The sequence below is a fragment of the Miscanthus floridulus genome, chromosome 1, assembly GCF_019320115.1.
Source record: "Miscanthus floridulus cultivar M001 chromosome 1, ASM1932011v1, whole genome shotgun sequence".
NCBI classification, from domain to species: Eukaryota; Viridiplantae; Streptophyta; class Magnoliopsida; order Poales; family Poaceae; genus Miscanthus; species Miscanthus floridulus.
The window spans coordinates 133206783-133221652 of NC_089580.1; the positions used below are offsets into that span (position 1 = coordinate 133206783).

The 14870-nt window shown below is 44.2% G+C and overlaps 1 protein-coding gene and 1 pseudogene across 1 annotated transcript; one reads left to right on the forward strand and one right to left on the reverse strand.

Annotated features, from left to right (window-relative positions):
- Positions 1–1305: 1305 nt before the first annotated feature.
- Positions 1306–2388, forward strand: LOC136494022 (probable membrane-associated kinase regulator 1; annotated as a pseudogene).
- Positions 2389–11287: 8899 nt separating this feature from the next.
- LOC136494033 (protein CONSERVED IN THE GREEN LINEAGE AND DIATOMS 27, chloroplastic-like) lies at positions 11288–13585 on the reverse strand. Its single transcript, XM_066490173.1, has 7 exons — positions 13204–13585; positions 12927–13079; positions 12690–12767; positions 12429–12524; positions 12092–12127; positions 11814–11971; positions 11288–11741 (listed from the first exon to the last, which is right to left on the reverse strand). The coding sequence occupies exons 1-7, from the start codon at positions 13462–13464 to the stop codon at positions 11579–11581; spliced, it is 945 nt and encodes a 314-aa protein (XP_066346270.1). The 5' UTR covers positions 13465–13585; the 3' UTR covers positions 11288–11578.
- Between the last annotated feature and the right edge of the window lie 1285 nt (positions 13586–14870).

Here is a 14870-nt window from a genome sequence, read left to right on the forward strand (position 1 = left end):
TGGCCGCAATAACAGTGATCATTGTGTGCGTATGTATGATTGCAGTCTGGGGGGGAGAGATCTCTCGGTAAGCCCACTGGATTCCCTGTAATCTCTGTCGCATAATCATGCCATATGTTTGCTTTGCTTCCATCCATCCGCAGTGCAATCCTGGTTGCGTATGCTGCCAAACATTAGATCACTCTTCCCTCAAAAAAACATTAGATCACTCATTCTAACAAAAGTAAATTCAAAGTACGTTGTTAAATTCGTCATTGCTGATAAATAAAATATATATGCGCAACATCCATTGGAACGCGAGGTTCTGAAATTCCCATGGTCCATGGTTAGTCTATTACTCTATTTTGCTAACCAAAAGACGAGACAGGAGTCAAAACAGTTGAAACCTGTTCTAGAAGGCCATATAACACTCAGTAAGTAATCAGCCTGTGCCGGTTCTAGAAGGCCACCACGTACTAATCCAGACATTGACATGTTACGCGGCTGATACGAAATTCATAAAGACGACGTCTTCTTATGGTATACTGCAGTTTTCCTTGATGTTGATCTTTTTTAAAAAAAAAACAAAAAGAGATAGTTCTCTACTGCCATGTGCAGCAATAAAGGATTAAGGAAATACAATAAAAAGGAAACTAAACACGTTTCCTTATCAAGCTGCTGGTCTCTATTTCTCTTCTAGCCCCATCATAATAGGTAACCATTATATACTACATTTTTATTTAAAAAATGCAATACGCCTAGTTTGTGACTTGCGCAAACAAAACTCTTTTGTGAAATTTTCCATGCTCTTGCAGTCTAGCTAGTAATAGGAAGAATTTTCAAAATGGAACCTTGAGTAGTGTTGAAGCGGAAGATCAAGAAGTTGAGAAAGATTATGTGAAGGTGGAAATAAACAAATAGATCTTACCTAATTTGTGCAATTCACGAAAAAGGAAAAAGAACATGGTCTTGTGATCACTCGCTGCCTGCCACCACCTTCGGCTTCACTCTAGATTTCTAGTCTAGATATAATTATTCGATTTAGCAAAATTACGCGTTTATCTAGAAAGGTGCTTAGATACAAAAAAATCTTCTTCAGAGGTGACCTAAAAGTGAGGGTCGTTTTGGTTACAAGATTGATCTATTTACAGGTTATTAGGTTTCTTTGACGCATTCTTGTCTCCTTCACCACCTATGGCTTAGTACAGGTACTTAATACAATTTTCCAACAAAACGATCAACAAACACGTATAAATAGAGCAATTGCATAGTAGAGCCGAGCACAAACACGCCTCCTCGCTTCTCTCGCTCTCGCTTTGCCCGAGCAAGAAACTCAAATGCACATGCAAACACAACCCATCTCTTGCTCTCTTCCCCCTTCAAACAAAGACAGCAAGAAGCCATCCATGGCGTGCCAGGAAGCTGCGGAAGATCATCTGGCGTCATCGGCGCCCGACGACGACTTCGAGTTCTGCGTACTCTCGTCCGGCGGGCTCGCACCGGCCGGGGACGACGCGGCGGCCGACATGTGCGTCGCCGACGAGGTCTTCTCCGGCGGCAAGCTCCTCCCGCTCCGCCTCTCCTCGGCGGCCTCGGCGGACGCGTCGTCCGCAGCACTGCTGCTGCTGCGCTCGGACTCGCTGGACGGCGCCGCGACGTCGACGACCAGCAGCGGCTTCAGCTCCCGCTCCGTCAGCCGGAGCACGTCGTCCAACAGCGCGTCGTCCTCGGACCACGCGGGCCCCGGCGGCGGCTCGTCGTCCAGCAAAACCGCGTCCTCCGCCGACGCCGCCGTCCCGCCGCGGCGCTCGCTGTCGGGCTCGGGCAGCGTGTTCTACGCGCACCCGAGCCCGTCGCCGCGCCCGCCGCCACGGCGCCGGAGCCGGACATCCGCGCCCGCGGCGGCAGCGCGCGCAGCACCGGGTCCGCGCCGCCGGCGTCGTGGGGCGTCATACGCCTCGGCGTCGTCGGCGCTCCCGAGGTGTTGTACGCGCCACGCCCGGTCGAGTACAGGAAACCGGCCGCGCCGAGGAGCGGGAGCCGGAGCGCGAGGTTCGAGTCGGCGCCCGCGGACAAGAAGCTCGCACTGGGGCTGCTGGGAGCCGGCCTGGTGTGCTCGTGCTCGCCTGACGCCGTCGCGCCGGTGGGCTCGGCGGAGGTGGCGGCGGCGGAGGCGAGGCGGAGGAGGAAGAAAGCGGAGAGAGAAGAAGAGAGCGGCGTCGGCGACGGCAACGCAGAGTGGAAAGGGCACTGCTCGGAGGAGCAGGATTCTCGAGTGGCTGGAGGACCTCTCCATTTCCAAGGAGAAGATCGCCGCGTCGTGTAGACTGTAGATAGACAGAGATCGTCGATCTCCTGATTACATTTGTTTTTTCCACATTTTTTTGTTCTTTCATGTCTCCTATTGTATCAGTATCACTATCATCCATGGAAATATTTGCCACTTCCATTTGTTTCCAGCATTCAACAACTCAACTGGTTCATCATCATCAATCAAGCCATCCATGTCCCGTTGAGCAAAGCGCCAAAGCTCTTCGTTTGTTTGTTAAAAAAAAAAAAACTACTGCCTCGAGTTCTGTGTGTTGCATTCCTCAATAGTCAATTATCACCTTTGCCTTTTAAAATTTGAAAGTATTATTGCGCGTTTGATTTAGGTCACTCGTAGGACAAGCAACTTGTAGAAATTTGCATGCTCGGGGTGGTGTCATGATAGTAGGATGAGGCTGGGGAGGAACGAAAAATAAAGCACTGATTTTTTTTTTTTTTTTTGACAACATAGAGCACTGACTTGGTAGCAGGATAAAATGGGAGCTGCAAAAAGGTTCCTTTCCAGGAAGATAGGGGCATGGCCTCATAGAGTCATGGGGAACAAACAAAAGTTTGGTCTACCTTTTCTCGAGCTACCAAGCCAAGAATGGAGCTTAAATTTTTCATGTCTCCAACAAGACCGGTTCTTGAGCTCGGGATGGGGACAGTAGCCACGTCATCAATCACCAACCAATTAGTAGTTTTAGGTGGAAAATTGTGTCTGGTCATGCACCTGCTAATTACGGGAATGTAGTATAATTGGACATGCAGGGCAAATAATAATGTACCTTTACGTAATTTGAGTATTGGAGAAATTATATTGCCATGACTGGTCACGCACGACATTTACATCCCAAAATTACCACCTAAATTTTCTCAACTAATTTTATTTGCTCAGTCTTTTTTTCTCCATACTAGGATCATGCCCATGCGTTGCAACGGGAACAACCACCTAATCTTAGCTATGCTCACGGAGATCGCCTTATCCATGCCGCCGTTGTCCCACCTGCGACGCCAATATCTGCACGCCGCCAGTTCTCCAAGAGTCAAACCACATATTTTGATGATAGGTAAAGTGCCCGTGCGTTGCAATGAGAAAAAAATGACATCATGATTCAAGTTTACGTGGTTTGTTCAGTTAAAAAGATACTTTAATTGTGATGTCCATAACTTTATAAAGGATGAACAATTAGAATATATAACTCAAGTTTTTTTCCCCATGCTGAGATCTTTTTGCAGCGGGAGAACATGAAGGATTGTTCGTGTGCTGCAAAGATAGATAACACAATAACAAAAGCTATGCATTTAGAAAAGTCAAAATGACTTACAAGTTAAAACAAAGAGAGTAGTAAAGATCTGATCACATGTTTTCTGCAATAGAGTAGATCCATGAACAATACACATTTCAATGAAAACTCCATTCCTCTTGCGTAGATTGTCTCACACCCTCCTACACCGTAAGGAAACTTTTAAATAACATGCCTCTTAGTTCAAATATAAAATTGCTATTTTCTACAAAATAAAGAATTTCAAGGGTTAAATTATATATAAATGCATAAGGGAGCCACATTAAGCCATAATTAAATTTGTGATATGGTCCATGGAACATTAATCATAGTTGAAAGAATAAACACTTGATTGTGTACTTGCACTCAAATTTATGAAAGCTTGCATCTAAAATTCTAAATGGCTAGACTGAATAAGGGAAGTCCATAGAACTTGAACCTAAATCCCTCATGCAACTCGAATATAAACTCTTGTACATGAATGAAGGTAGTGTCCCATACACGTCAGGAACAATATTTGCAAATGCGGGGAGGCAAAGCGAGCGGGAGTGAAGGGAGCTAGTTTTGATGATTGTTAGGCTTTTTAGGAGTAGAGATAAGACAAGATCTTGACCTTGGCTGCAATAGTGAAAAGAGATTAGAATTCTGAGAAAAATAATGTTAATGAACAAGTACCCCTCTATAACTACAAAGAGGAATATTTCACCATCTCCTTGACTATCTTCCATAATCCTAAGATGATGCACTGCTAGCAAGCTGTATGTGGGGGTATAACCCCGGATACCCATGGCAAACTACATGGGCTGCGCTCCTAGGGGTGGTCCAGCCCACAAGACGAAGACCTACAGTGCACAGCACTGCTCGGCGTGTACCACAAGACATCAAGGGTGATATCCTGAAGATACTACGAGATCTGTTAGGATACGTTCGATCCCATGATTCCTGTAATCTGTTATTACTTATCGGTTATCTTCTAGATCTAACCGACTTGTAACCCTACCCTTAGACTATATAAGGCGGGCAGGGACCCCCTCAAAATACACGCAACATCATATCATAGACAATACAAACCAACAGACCACAGGAGTAGGGTATTACGTCGTGTTGATGGCCCGAACCTTGTCTAACTCTTGTGTCTTTGTTGTCTTCTTATTCTTGATTACACGCATCTCTGTCGATCAATCTACCTTCGTGGGATACCCCTCGGAGGACTGCCGACGATATTCTGTCGACGCTTTGTAAGAATCCCAAAGGTGAAGATGGACTTCGCCTGGGAAACAAAGATGGCAGAAGCATTAGGAGGTGATAACTGATAAGAAAATAAGGCAGTAGAATGGCAACAACAATGGAAATCGGTCACATTTTTTCTCATGAGTGCATTAAGGTTATTCTGACCAAAAGAGAAAAAAATCATGCTGCTACTAAGCATAATAGCAGCATAACAGAAGATATCACCTAAGTTGTTTAGATTGCATTAGAGATATCACCTTTGTGAACTGCAATCTTTTCATATTCACATTCAAACTAATACAATATATGAGACAATAAAAAATGCACAGCCATAAACATACTATATATGACAGTTTCTAATCATATATAAATACTTCATATATGGTGTATATTGGTTTCTTCAGCTCTTGTCGGGATCAGAACCTAGAAGTACCTGACAATATCAAAGCCATATCTGGATACGGACCGATAAGCCTTTCTGAGTTCCTTAGAAAAATAAGAAAGTCAACCCATCAAAGGATAATTTTTATACACATGTAAATAACAGTGGCACACTCAAAATTACTTTTGGTCAGAAGACTACGGTAACTTTGTTTTCCATTGGAAAAAGACATGGTGCTATATTACTTTTGGTCAGAAGATTACAGTATGTTCTGAGTGATAGCTCCAGCGAACTGAATGACATTAGGGTGTCGGACCTTCTTCATTATAGTACAGTCAGTTCATGCCTGAAAACATAATTGGTTGAACACAGATATTTGTTTCAAAAAAAGCTGGGCACAAATATTGGCATCTTACAGTCAGGTCCTCCGCCGCTAATCCTACGTGGCTCTGGCTCTGGCTCCGGCTGCGCCACTGGTTCGTGTCCATGGACGACTCCACCTGAATGCATTAAATGCAGAAGTGATTTCAAATGGTAGATTAAGGTGAAAATGGCCTGAAAATGAAAATCAGAAATAAATGTTGCCTCACATAGATAACATGAGTAGTAGTGAATTTAGATGGTTCTATGAACCTGATTTTCAAACTTCAAACATTTGATTCTCAAACGTCAAACATTTGCAAACCGGAGGGAGTACGAAGAACACTGGTTACGACATAAAACTTGGATGACCATTGATTAAGCTACAACCCATTTATAGCCACTAATGAAAAGTTGCTTCTCCTTAGTACGAAGAACACTTGGAACCCTCCTCATGAAGCACCGGAAAAAACAAATAAAAAATATTTAACACGATCGGTATATAAATTTCTTCTCATCTATTGTTATTATACAAAAAGTGGAATAAGTCCGATCAAAATTAATTTTATTAAACTACAATTGTACTTGGGATTACGAGGTGAATAAGTCTAATCAAAATTTATAATTTATTAAACTGCAATTGTACACAGGATTAGGCGATAGATGTCTTTCATATGTCCATTTCTTTGTGTATCTATTTACAGAAGCAAGAAGAATATAAACAACATAGATGTTCTACTATCCTAGGCATTCCACTTCAAAAATATTTTATCAATTAGCAGATCATAGTTCGAGAATCATCAACCCAGCTAGTACTTGACTTCATATTTTAGCAAAAGCAAACAGCAACCACAAGAGTAGAGAGAAGGAAACAAACACTCACTTGCGTCCGCTTTGTGTGCATATATGGCCGTTGGCCCACAACCGCCCGCTGTCCTAGCACGCACACCCGGCCGCTGGTCGCGCTCCCCGTCCACTGTGCGTCACCTTCGCCTTGGATTGGAGAGCGCCGCCGTCGAGCGACCGACTGGATTGTGAGCGCCGTGTGCGTGTCTGGACGCAGGAAGGACGGCAGGGACAGGGGCTCTAGCAATGGTTTCGGCCAAGAAGTTGACTGCGTGTCTGCATGTGTCGTATGTGGGGAAGGAACACACGTGGTGATTGAAGACGGGATTTCTATGATTGAGGAACTAATTAGTGATTGATTTTCTTTCCATTTGCTGGATGGATGACGGGAGAGCCGGAGGCTGCTATCGCGGGGAGAAAGCGGCAGTGATTGTTACGGGAATTGATTTTTGCCTTCCTGATTTGCTACGGCTGTTATGGGGATTGAGTTAATCGCACTGGAGCAATGTGCGCGTTGCCTTCCTGATCTGATCGCATGGAGCGGCTTTGGTGTTGCACCTTTGGACGAAATAGTGATGAATGTTTTAGTTCAGGTTGCCGATTTGATCACAAATTAAGGTCTATCTACAAGAATGTCTCGTTTCTTGTTTTCATAATTAAGATCTAATCTAGTTAATATGAAGAAGATTTCAAGGGTACAGAAAACTATACGTAGTGCAGTGGAGCGAGAGGAGGGGGGGGGGGGGTTCAAGCCCCCCTATGTTCGCTGATCCCATGGAGTCCCCTCTAGAGCCCCTCTAAAACTTTTTGCCATGGCTGCTTTGGGGAGGAGAGGCTGCATGTTCCATCCTAGATCCGTCACTGCTGTGGCCATTGTACCTACTATTGTTTGTTCTTCTGCAACCTACCAAGTTTCTGACGGTGACTTCGCCGTGATGATCTAAAGAACAACGTTCTTCTTCCCACAACAACTGACGAGCCCTAGAGCTATATCCAACCACAGAACCGAGCGTCCCTGCCAACAACTAGGTGCTGCACCATAGGTCCCGCGCTCACTGTCAACATGTTGCCCCAACCCCACATACGTGGTCTGCCACCTTCACGATAGCCTTGCACTCTCTCTAGTTGGTGCGGGAAGTCTGGACTTGCCTCCCTTGATGGCGATACTGATGTCGATGATCTTCATCACGACATCAGCCATCGTGGTTGATCGTTATAACTTACAAAGAGTGACACGTGATTAATTTGTATATGAGTAAGATTCTAATCTAAAACAACCATTGAAGGAAGCATGGAGCAAGAAAGATGGATCGATATAGTGCATGGAGGGATAGGAAGAGCGAGGTATGTATGGGCGTGCACGCGCCGCGTCTAGGGAGCCAGCCGACTGCCTATCGCGTCGCGGCGGCGCCGGTTCGGTAAAGCCGGGTATTTAATGCTTCATGCATACGTCTAAAGATTCGATGTGACGGAGAATCTTAAAAAATTTTGTAAAATTTTAGGAGGCACTGAGACCCTCATTTCTTGCTTCGTCCAGGCAACAGCTGAGAACCCAGGCATAGAAAGACGTTCGCCTGGCTCTAACGGGAAGTGCCTGGAGATATTTATGTGCAGTTAATGCCGTTATATACTTTCTCAGGCACCAGTACTCAACCAAACAATGTAAGTTTTCATTGCTTGGGCAGGCAAAATGGAACGCGTCCACAGGCAGCTTGCAGGCAGCGTTCATGCCCAGGCAAGAACTCTAGGGATGTACCCCTAGCTTATATAATCGAAAACTTATATATACAGAATAAAAAATGAAATAATTATGCTACTCTACAATAGCATGATATATAAGCTAATGGACCTAAGCTGAGTTATTATAGGTTAAAGTATTTGTTGAGCACTTAAGTTGAGTATATAAGCGATGAGAGAGGTGTGTGTGTGTGCAGCCAGTCCAAACCAGTCAGCCAACAGTTGTTTTTCTCTCACAATAAACCAGCACCAGCCAGCCCAAACCAGCCCAGAAACCCAACAGCGAACAGGCCGAATGTATGTACGTAGCGTGTAGAAATTTGTTACTTCTTCTGGAAAAGGCACATGACATCCTTTTTAAATTGTTGACTATGTTAATTTGGATTTGGATTCTAACCTCATCGTGTAGACTTTTCCCCCCTCTTATTACATTGGAAAAATCTCGTTGTGTAAAACTCAAATTACTCATGTCTCAAAATATAAGATGCGATTAACTTGGTGTGATCGTCAACAACTTATTTTGATCTACAGTTTCTCTTATAGTATATAATTTACGAATAGAAGTAAGATCATTAGAAAATATTTCTAAATACAAATCTAATGTAACTGTTTTTGTAGTATACATTTTTGATATGATTAGACTAATTGTTAGTTAAAAATAACAAAATCTGAATTCTAAAATACGTTAGCGAAGTACCATGTGAAAGATATGCTGCGGCAGAGAAGAATGCAGCTAGCGTATGATTTGATTTGTCAAGGCGATTACGAGCCTGAAGCCCTGAACTGCACGGTCTCCGATTTCCCTGCCTGAATCCGGATGATCCGTGTCTCTCGAATCTCGATGGTTCGGTGACGCTCAGACGCCGATAGATCTCCATCGACCTTTCTGGGAGTGGGAGCACCGTCGGTAAATACTGTCGCGTGGTAGCAAGAAAACCTGCTGAATAGTAACAGTTGTAGTGCGTGTACTACCCCAGTTTACCGAACAAGTCAGGCAAGCGTCACGCGTGTCGGCCTTTTTTCTGGATGACGTGCACCGCTTGTTTGCTTCCATTCCATCTATATATGATGCATGTCAGAGACGATTCAAATTTTAGTCCGGCAGTCGGCAGACAAGGGAACTGCTGGTTAGGTTCAGCAGGAGGCCAGCAGCACGTCCACGAGACTAGTTTTTGCACACAAGCAAATCAGGTGGAATTGGTAGACATTTTTAACGTAAATCTATAGGGCATCTCCAAGAGATTTGCTAAATCTCTAGGTGACTTCCAATTTAACTATTTATGGGTGAAAACTCCCTCCAACAGTCTCTGCATCGGCTAAACTAATTTTTTGTATCCTCCATCCCACGACTTCCGTTTGCAAGAAAAGGTGAGTTCCATCGCTCGCCCTCCAGGATCCTTTTCCCTTCCTTGCGCAAAAAAAAGATCATTTTCCCTTCCCGCGCATTGCTCTTCCTTTCCTGCACGCCCACGGCCCATCTTCCTCTCCCGCGTGTGCTATCTACTACGCGCAACACTCTCCCAAGTTCTGCGGACCAGATGCCCTCTCCGGCCGGTTGCGTGCCTTCTCGACCAGCTGCAGGCCTTCCCTGGCGTAGTAGATAAGAAAAATACTCCCTCCGCCCCATAAAAAATATTGCTATGGGATTTGTGGTGGGCAAACTTTTTATAATTGGTTAGATTTATAGACAATACTAGCAAAATTTATATCTCTAAATAAGTTTATTATAAAAATATATTTAACGATCTATCTAATGATACTAATTATATACTATAATTTTTTAACATTTTCTTATATAGTTGGTCAAAGTTAAAAATATTTGAATTTTTAGAAAGTGAGAATAACATTTTTAGAGGACGGAGGCATTCGCTTGTACTCCTTCCATTCGGAAAGGAATGTAACTCTACCACAATATCATGTTAAAGTATCTTAAATTTAACTAATTATATATATTAAATAAGTAGCATTGCCCAAATAGTTATGACATCAAATAAGTACATTTGATTTGTCATGGGATATATTTTTATAATATATTTATTTAGTTTAAAAATATTATTAATATTTTTATCTATATATTTGGTCAAACTTTGGACACTTTAAATGAGAATGCATCTAGAATTGTATTCTTTTCAGGACAGAGATGGTACAAAGTTATTATGTGCATGTTGCATTGCTACAAAACTTCAGCCATGTCATCTCGATTTTGGAGCCATTTGATCACAAGCTCCATGTCAAATCTATCTATCTATTTATTCGAATCTCAACTCCTCTAGCCAAACCAAACCATACCATACCATAAGAGCAGGTACGACTGTGGAAAAGGCCAGAGCTGAAATGGTGCGTGGTAAGACTGAATTATTTGCACACGCGCACTTGTGTTTTTCATTCAATATAGCTCCAAAGAATAGTTGAAAGCCTAAATTAAGTTAGGATTCAACAATTTATCGAGTGACTATTGCCACGTTAGCCGTTAGGCCTTGTTAGGTTTGGTGGGCATTAAAGGGGGATTAGAGGGGATTGCATGAGATTAATAAATCCCAAAATTCAAAATCCGTATCATCTCCTTCGGGATGGGATTAACCGGATAAGCCCAAGCCCTTTTTTCATGCCTGAGTAGGCAACCTATTGTATCCGCTAGTTTTGGCTTAAACCAGGTCTCAAATTATTAGCCTCACTAGCCATCCAAACAACAATTTTTTGAGCTGGGCTGAAAAAGTTTCTAGACTTTGCAATTTACAAGGGTTTTAGACTCAATACTAAGCTTCCAAACAGAGCAAACCTCGCAAGTTTGAACCATGAAGTACCAAATTATACCCTCCTCATTTTGAAATATAAAGGATTCTCAGTTATTTGAAATAAAACTATCGTGAGTTTGACTATATTTATAAAGGAGAGTATTAACATCAACAAAGATAAATTATGAAAATGCATTTCATATGTATCTAATGAGATCTATTTGATATTATAAATATTATCTGGTATTCTAGAATTCGAATACCCGACGCTACTGAAAAATGTGTTGTGCTTCTGTAATGTGGTACCTCTGAACTCTTTTATACTTGGTGGTACCTTGATGGACCGTAAAAAGGTTCGTATGCCGCTCTGTCTCTATGTGTATATGTTGTGTGATACCCTAGCTCTTGTTGTGGCAAGCGAGACGACGGAGAAAGGCTATCCTATTACACATCCAGGCATCCAGCAAGTTTCAGTCACAAAATTTTCATCCTGACAAAATACATCTTGTCTTGCCGCGTCGTATCAACATGTTCGTTTGGCTGTGGCTTATCGTAAACGATCGTAAATTCTCAGCCGAAACAGTATTTTTCTCTCATATAAACCAGCCAGCAGTACTTCTTCACGAACCAGCAACGATATGAACCAGCCAACCGAACAGGCTGATGGCATGGCGTACTGCGCATGTACCACAACACTGCCGCACTAGGTATATTTATCAGTTGAGCAGGTCGTCCCACTTGCAGTACTGCCCGCCGGCGAGCGCCCGGTAGTAGCGGTCCCTACAGTAGACCGGCCGTCCGTCGGCGGCCTCCGCCGCGGCCGCGGCCAGGTCGTCGTCCTGCATCACCTCCACAGGTAGCCGCAGCAGCTCCTCCTTCCTGCGCATACGTAGGGCATGAAGCGAAGCTGTAACAATTAAGAGAGACCATCCATGCATGACGACCGCGCACCTCAAGCTTGGCTTGGACGACGCGGCGGAGGGAGGCTGGTTCAGGGCGTGGAGGAAGTCCTCGACGGGCGCGGCGAAGGCGAAGAGCGACACGGCGCCGACGAGCAGCGCGCCGGTGCCCACCAGCGTCTGCTTCAGCAGGTTGATCACCGGCTTTACCTGCAGAGGTTCGTCGGTGAGAGAGTGTACAGAGGGACTCTGTCCAGTTTGTTTTGGGGTGCTCGTGTCCGAAATTAGGTAGAGAGAAATAGACAACCCTGCCAAAAGGCTTTGTATTACCTTGTAAGATCCCAAGAGCCTGTCACGAGCCAACACCTGTAGCGAAATGGAAATGCAGATGTGTAAACTTTGATCTTTTTGTACAACTAGTCCTAGGAGATGTCAGATGTGGCTAGCTTCGATCAGCGAGTTTAATAGTGAGATCTATTCGTTCAAGAACATGTGGCGTACGTCACTCGTAAGTGAGTTTTCTGTGATGAAACGTGAAAGAGAAAGGAACATTTTACTAATATGCAAGTGCAATCATACACTTGGGATCAAATGGTGTACTGCTGAAAGCTTCAAATGTATTTTGCTTGTTAACAATCTTGCTGGCCAGTGAATCATGTTCGTTTACCTCTGGTGGCTTTACCCACATTTGGCCGTCGTACCATCCGGTTTCTTCATACGGTACCACTGCTGACAACAGCCTATCACCAACATAGCTCCATCCCTGCACACGGACACGGTAGAAGGTCGGTACTAACACAAGTTAAGACTAGCACAGTTCAGAACCAATCCATCGGCAAAGATACCACTAGTTCTTGGTTGTCTCAGTATAATCCTCTAACTGTGAGTATGACTTAATAAGTCCTTGTCTTTTTCTCGACGTGCTTACCAGATAGATCCTGAGAACCACCAATGACACCAGAAGCAGCGTCCCGATCCCAAATGCTAGCACAAACTTGAGTGGATCCTGCATATAGTTTGGACAGAATTTCAAAGATGGAAGAAATGGTCAAGCTAAATCACAAGGACGAATGCAGAATGATTCAGGTTTGGAGTTTCATTTGCACATACTGAACGACAGTCTTACGTTTTATCAGAGAATTAAGATGGAAGATTTTGATCGAACCTTTCCTGGATTGAAGCTTGCGGCTGCAATTGGAGCCGCGAGTGCAGTGAAGGTCACCAGGCACAGGCCGCCGAGGCGGAGGAAGAAGGAGCCTGGGCTCAGCTCCGCCCACGAGTAGAGGGTGCTATCCTTGAGAGCAGAGTACTCGTTCACCTATACCAAATGGGAAAATAGAATGGCCACACGATCCACGGCAACAATATGCACCACAAATCAGTCATCTGATAAGCATATGGAAACCGCAGCTAGCTCATAACTAGACAAACAAATTTGTTACCGGTCTTTGCTCGAAGGGGACTTGGATCTCCAGCCCGGGGTCCCAGCTGCTGCGGCTGCCCTCCGGCTCCTCCTTGAGCGCCATCACCACCGCGGCGCTCGTCCCCCTCGGCCGCCTCGCGGCGGCGCTACCCGCCGCCGGCCTCCGGCTGCGACGCCAGCAGCAGGGCGCTGCCGCGTAGCAGGCGCCATGGCTGTCATAGCCGCCTGGAACTGGAAGCACCACCGAGTGGACGCCGATGATCTTCAGCCGGAGCAGCATGGATAAACACCCCCGCTGGACCCTGGGTGCCTGTCACGTAGTATCTGCTACCTCCCTGTCAGCTCTGTTCTTGGCCCCCTATGCTATTGCTATGGAAGAGCGCCATGTATTCTGTGTCAAGTAAAAATATGGTTTGCGCTCGCCGCCGTGTGCATCTTTTTACGTGGTGCGGGTGCTTCGGCGACGGCTCGTGTGGCTGGCGCGGCCTACACGTGGCTGGTGGCCCGTGGCACGTTGCCTGCTCGTTTCGGCTCATGGCCTGCCTCACCCCTTGGCGGCTTGTCTCGGCCTCTCGGAGCATGGATCGCCCCGCTCGGTTGTTTGGATTTGGGCTACGATCATGTACCTCGGCCTGCATTACATAGAATCATACCTGGGCTAGAATCCTCTGAAAATAAACATGTGTACTGGGCCAGGATGATTAGGTATCTATTATTTTAGCATTTAATGAACAAATCACCCTCAAAATGCCACGTTAACCATATAAGAATAAGAACATGTCCTCAGAAAATGTAAGAATAAAAGCATAATATCCTCACAAGTTAATAAACTATTATCCACCACTGACGCTGCACAAACAATAACCCGAAACATCCCTATATTTATTTATCTATCACAAATATGTGCCATTATTCAAGAAATAAATCCAACTTCTCTATTGCACTTTACATGCATTTGCGAGATTAAAGTTGCAATTCCAAATGGTCTTTCTATGCAAAATATAATAGAAAAGGAAAAAAATGGAAAGATCGTTTGATTTGATATGAGATGTGCAAAACAGAAGGATGTACAAAAAGGTGAAAGAAGATAGAGTGAAATACAAGACCCTGATAAATCATTTACAAAGTGGAAAAAACAAGTATCTGCTCAATAAAAAAACACTATATAAATAACTTTGAAGTGGGAGCGGTCATCAAACAATGTATCTAAGGCTTTCTTAGAACACATGAATTTCACAAGAATAAAAATCAGTTCAGTTTTACAGAAAAAATGTAGGAATAGAAAATTTCTATTGCATTCCATACCAAATTTCTATTGCATTCCATACCGCCTCCCCCCCCCCCCCCCCCCCCCCCCCCCCCCAACCCCACAAGTATAGGACGACTTAGTGGGAGATGAAAAAATAAAAAGAAAAAGAAAAGGGGGAGGGAGGGAGGAGGGGGCATGAACCCGTCCGACTACCAACATCATCGACAATTAGTACAGGGTATATAATCAGGGCTGGCTCTACAATTTAAGGGCCCTTGGGCAAGCGTTGATTTGATGAACTAGTTTTTAATATAAAAATTAAAATATATATTAGTACGAATAATAAAAGTTACTTTGCAGTACACATTTAGTTCATGAAACATAACAATAGTGTAACAAGAAACTAAAGATTACTTTGCAGTACACGTTTAGTTCAA

Excerpts from the sequence above, each read along its gene's own strand:
- LOC136494033 (XM_066490173.1), bottom strand. The coding sequence starts at position 13,464 with ATGCTGCTCCGGCTGAAGATCATCGGCGTCCACTCGGTGGTGCTTCCA. Across the intron at positions 12,525-12,689 it reads TGGTTCTCAGGATCTATCTG|GGATGGAGCTATGTTGGTGA; the intron begins GTAAGCACGTCG and ends GTCCGTGTGCAG. Across the intron at positions 11,972-12,091 it reads GGCTCTTGGGATCTTACAAG|GTAAAGCCGGTGATCAACCT; the intron begins GTAATACAAAGC and ends GAACCTCTGCAG.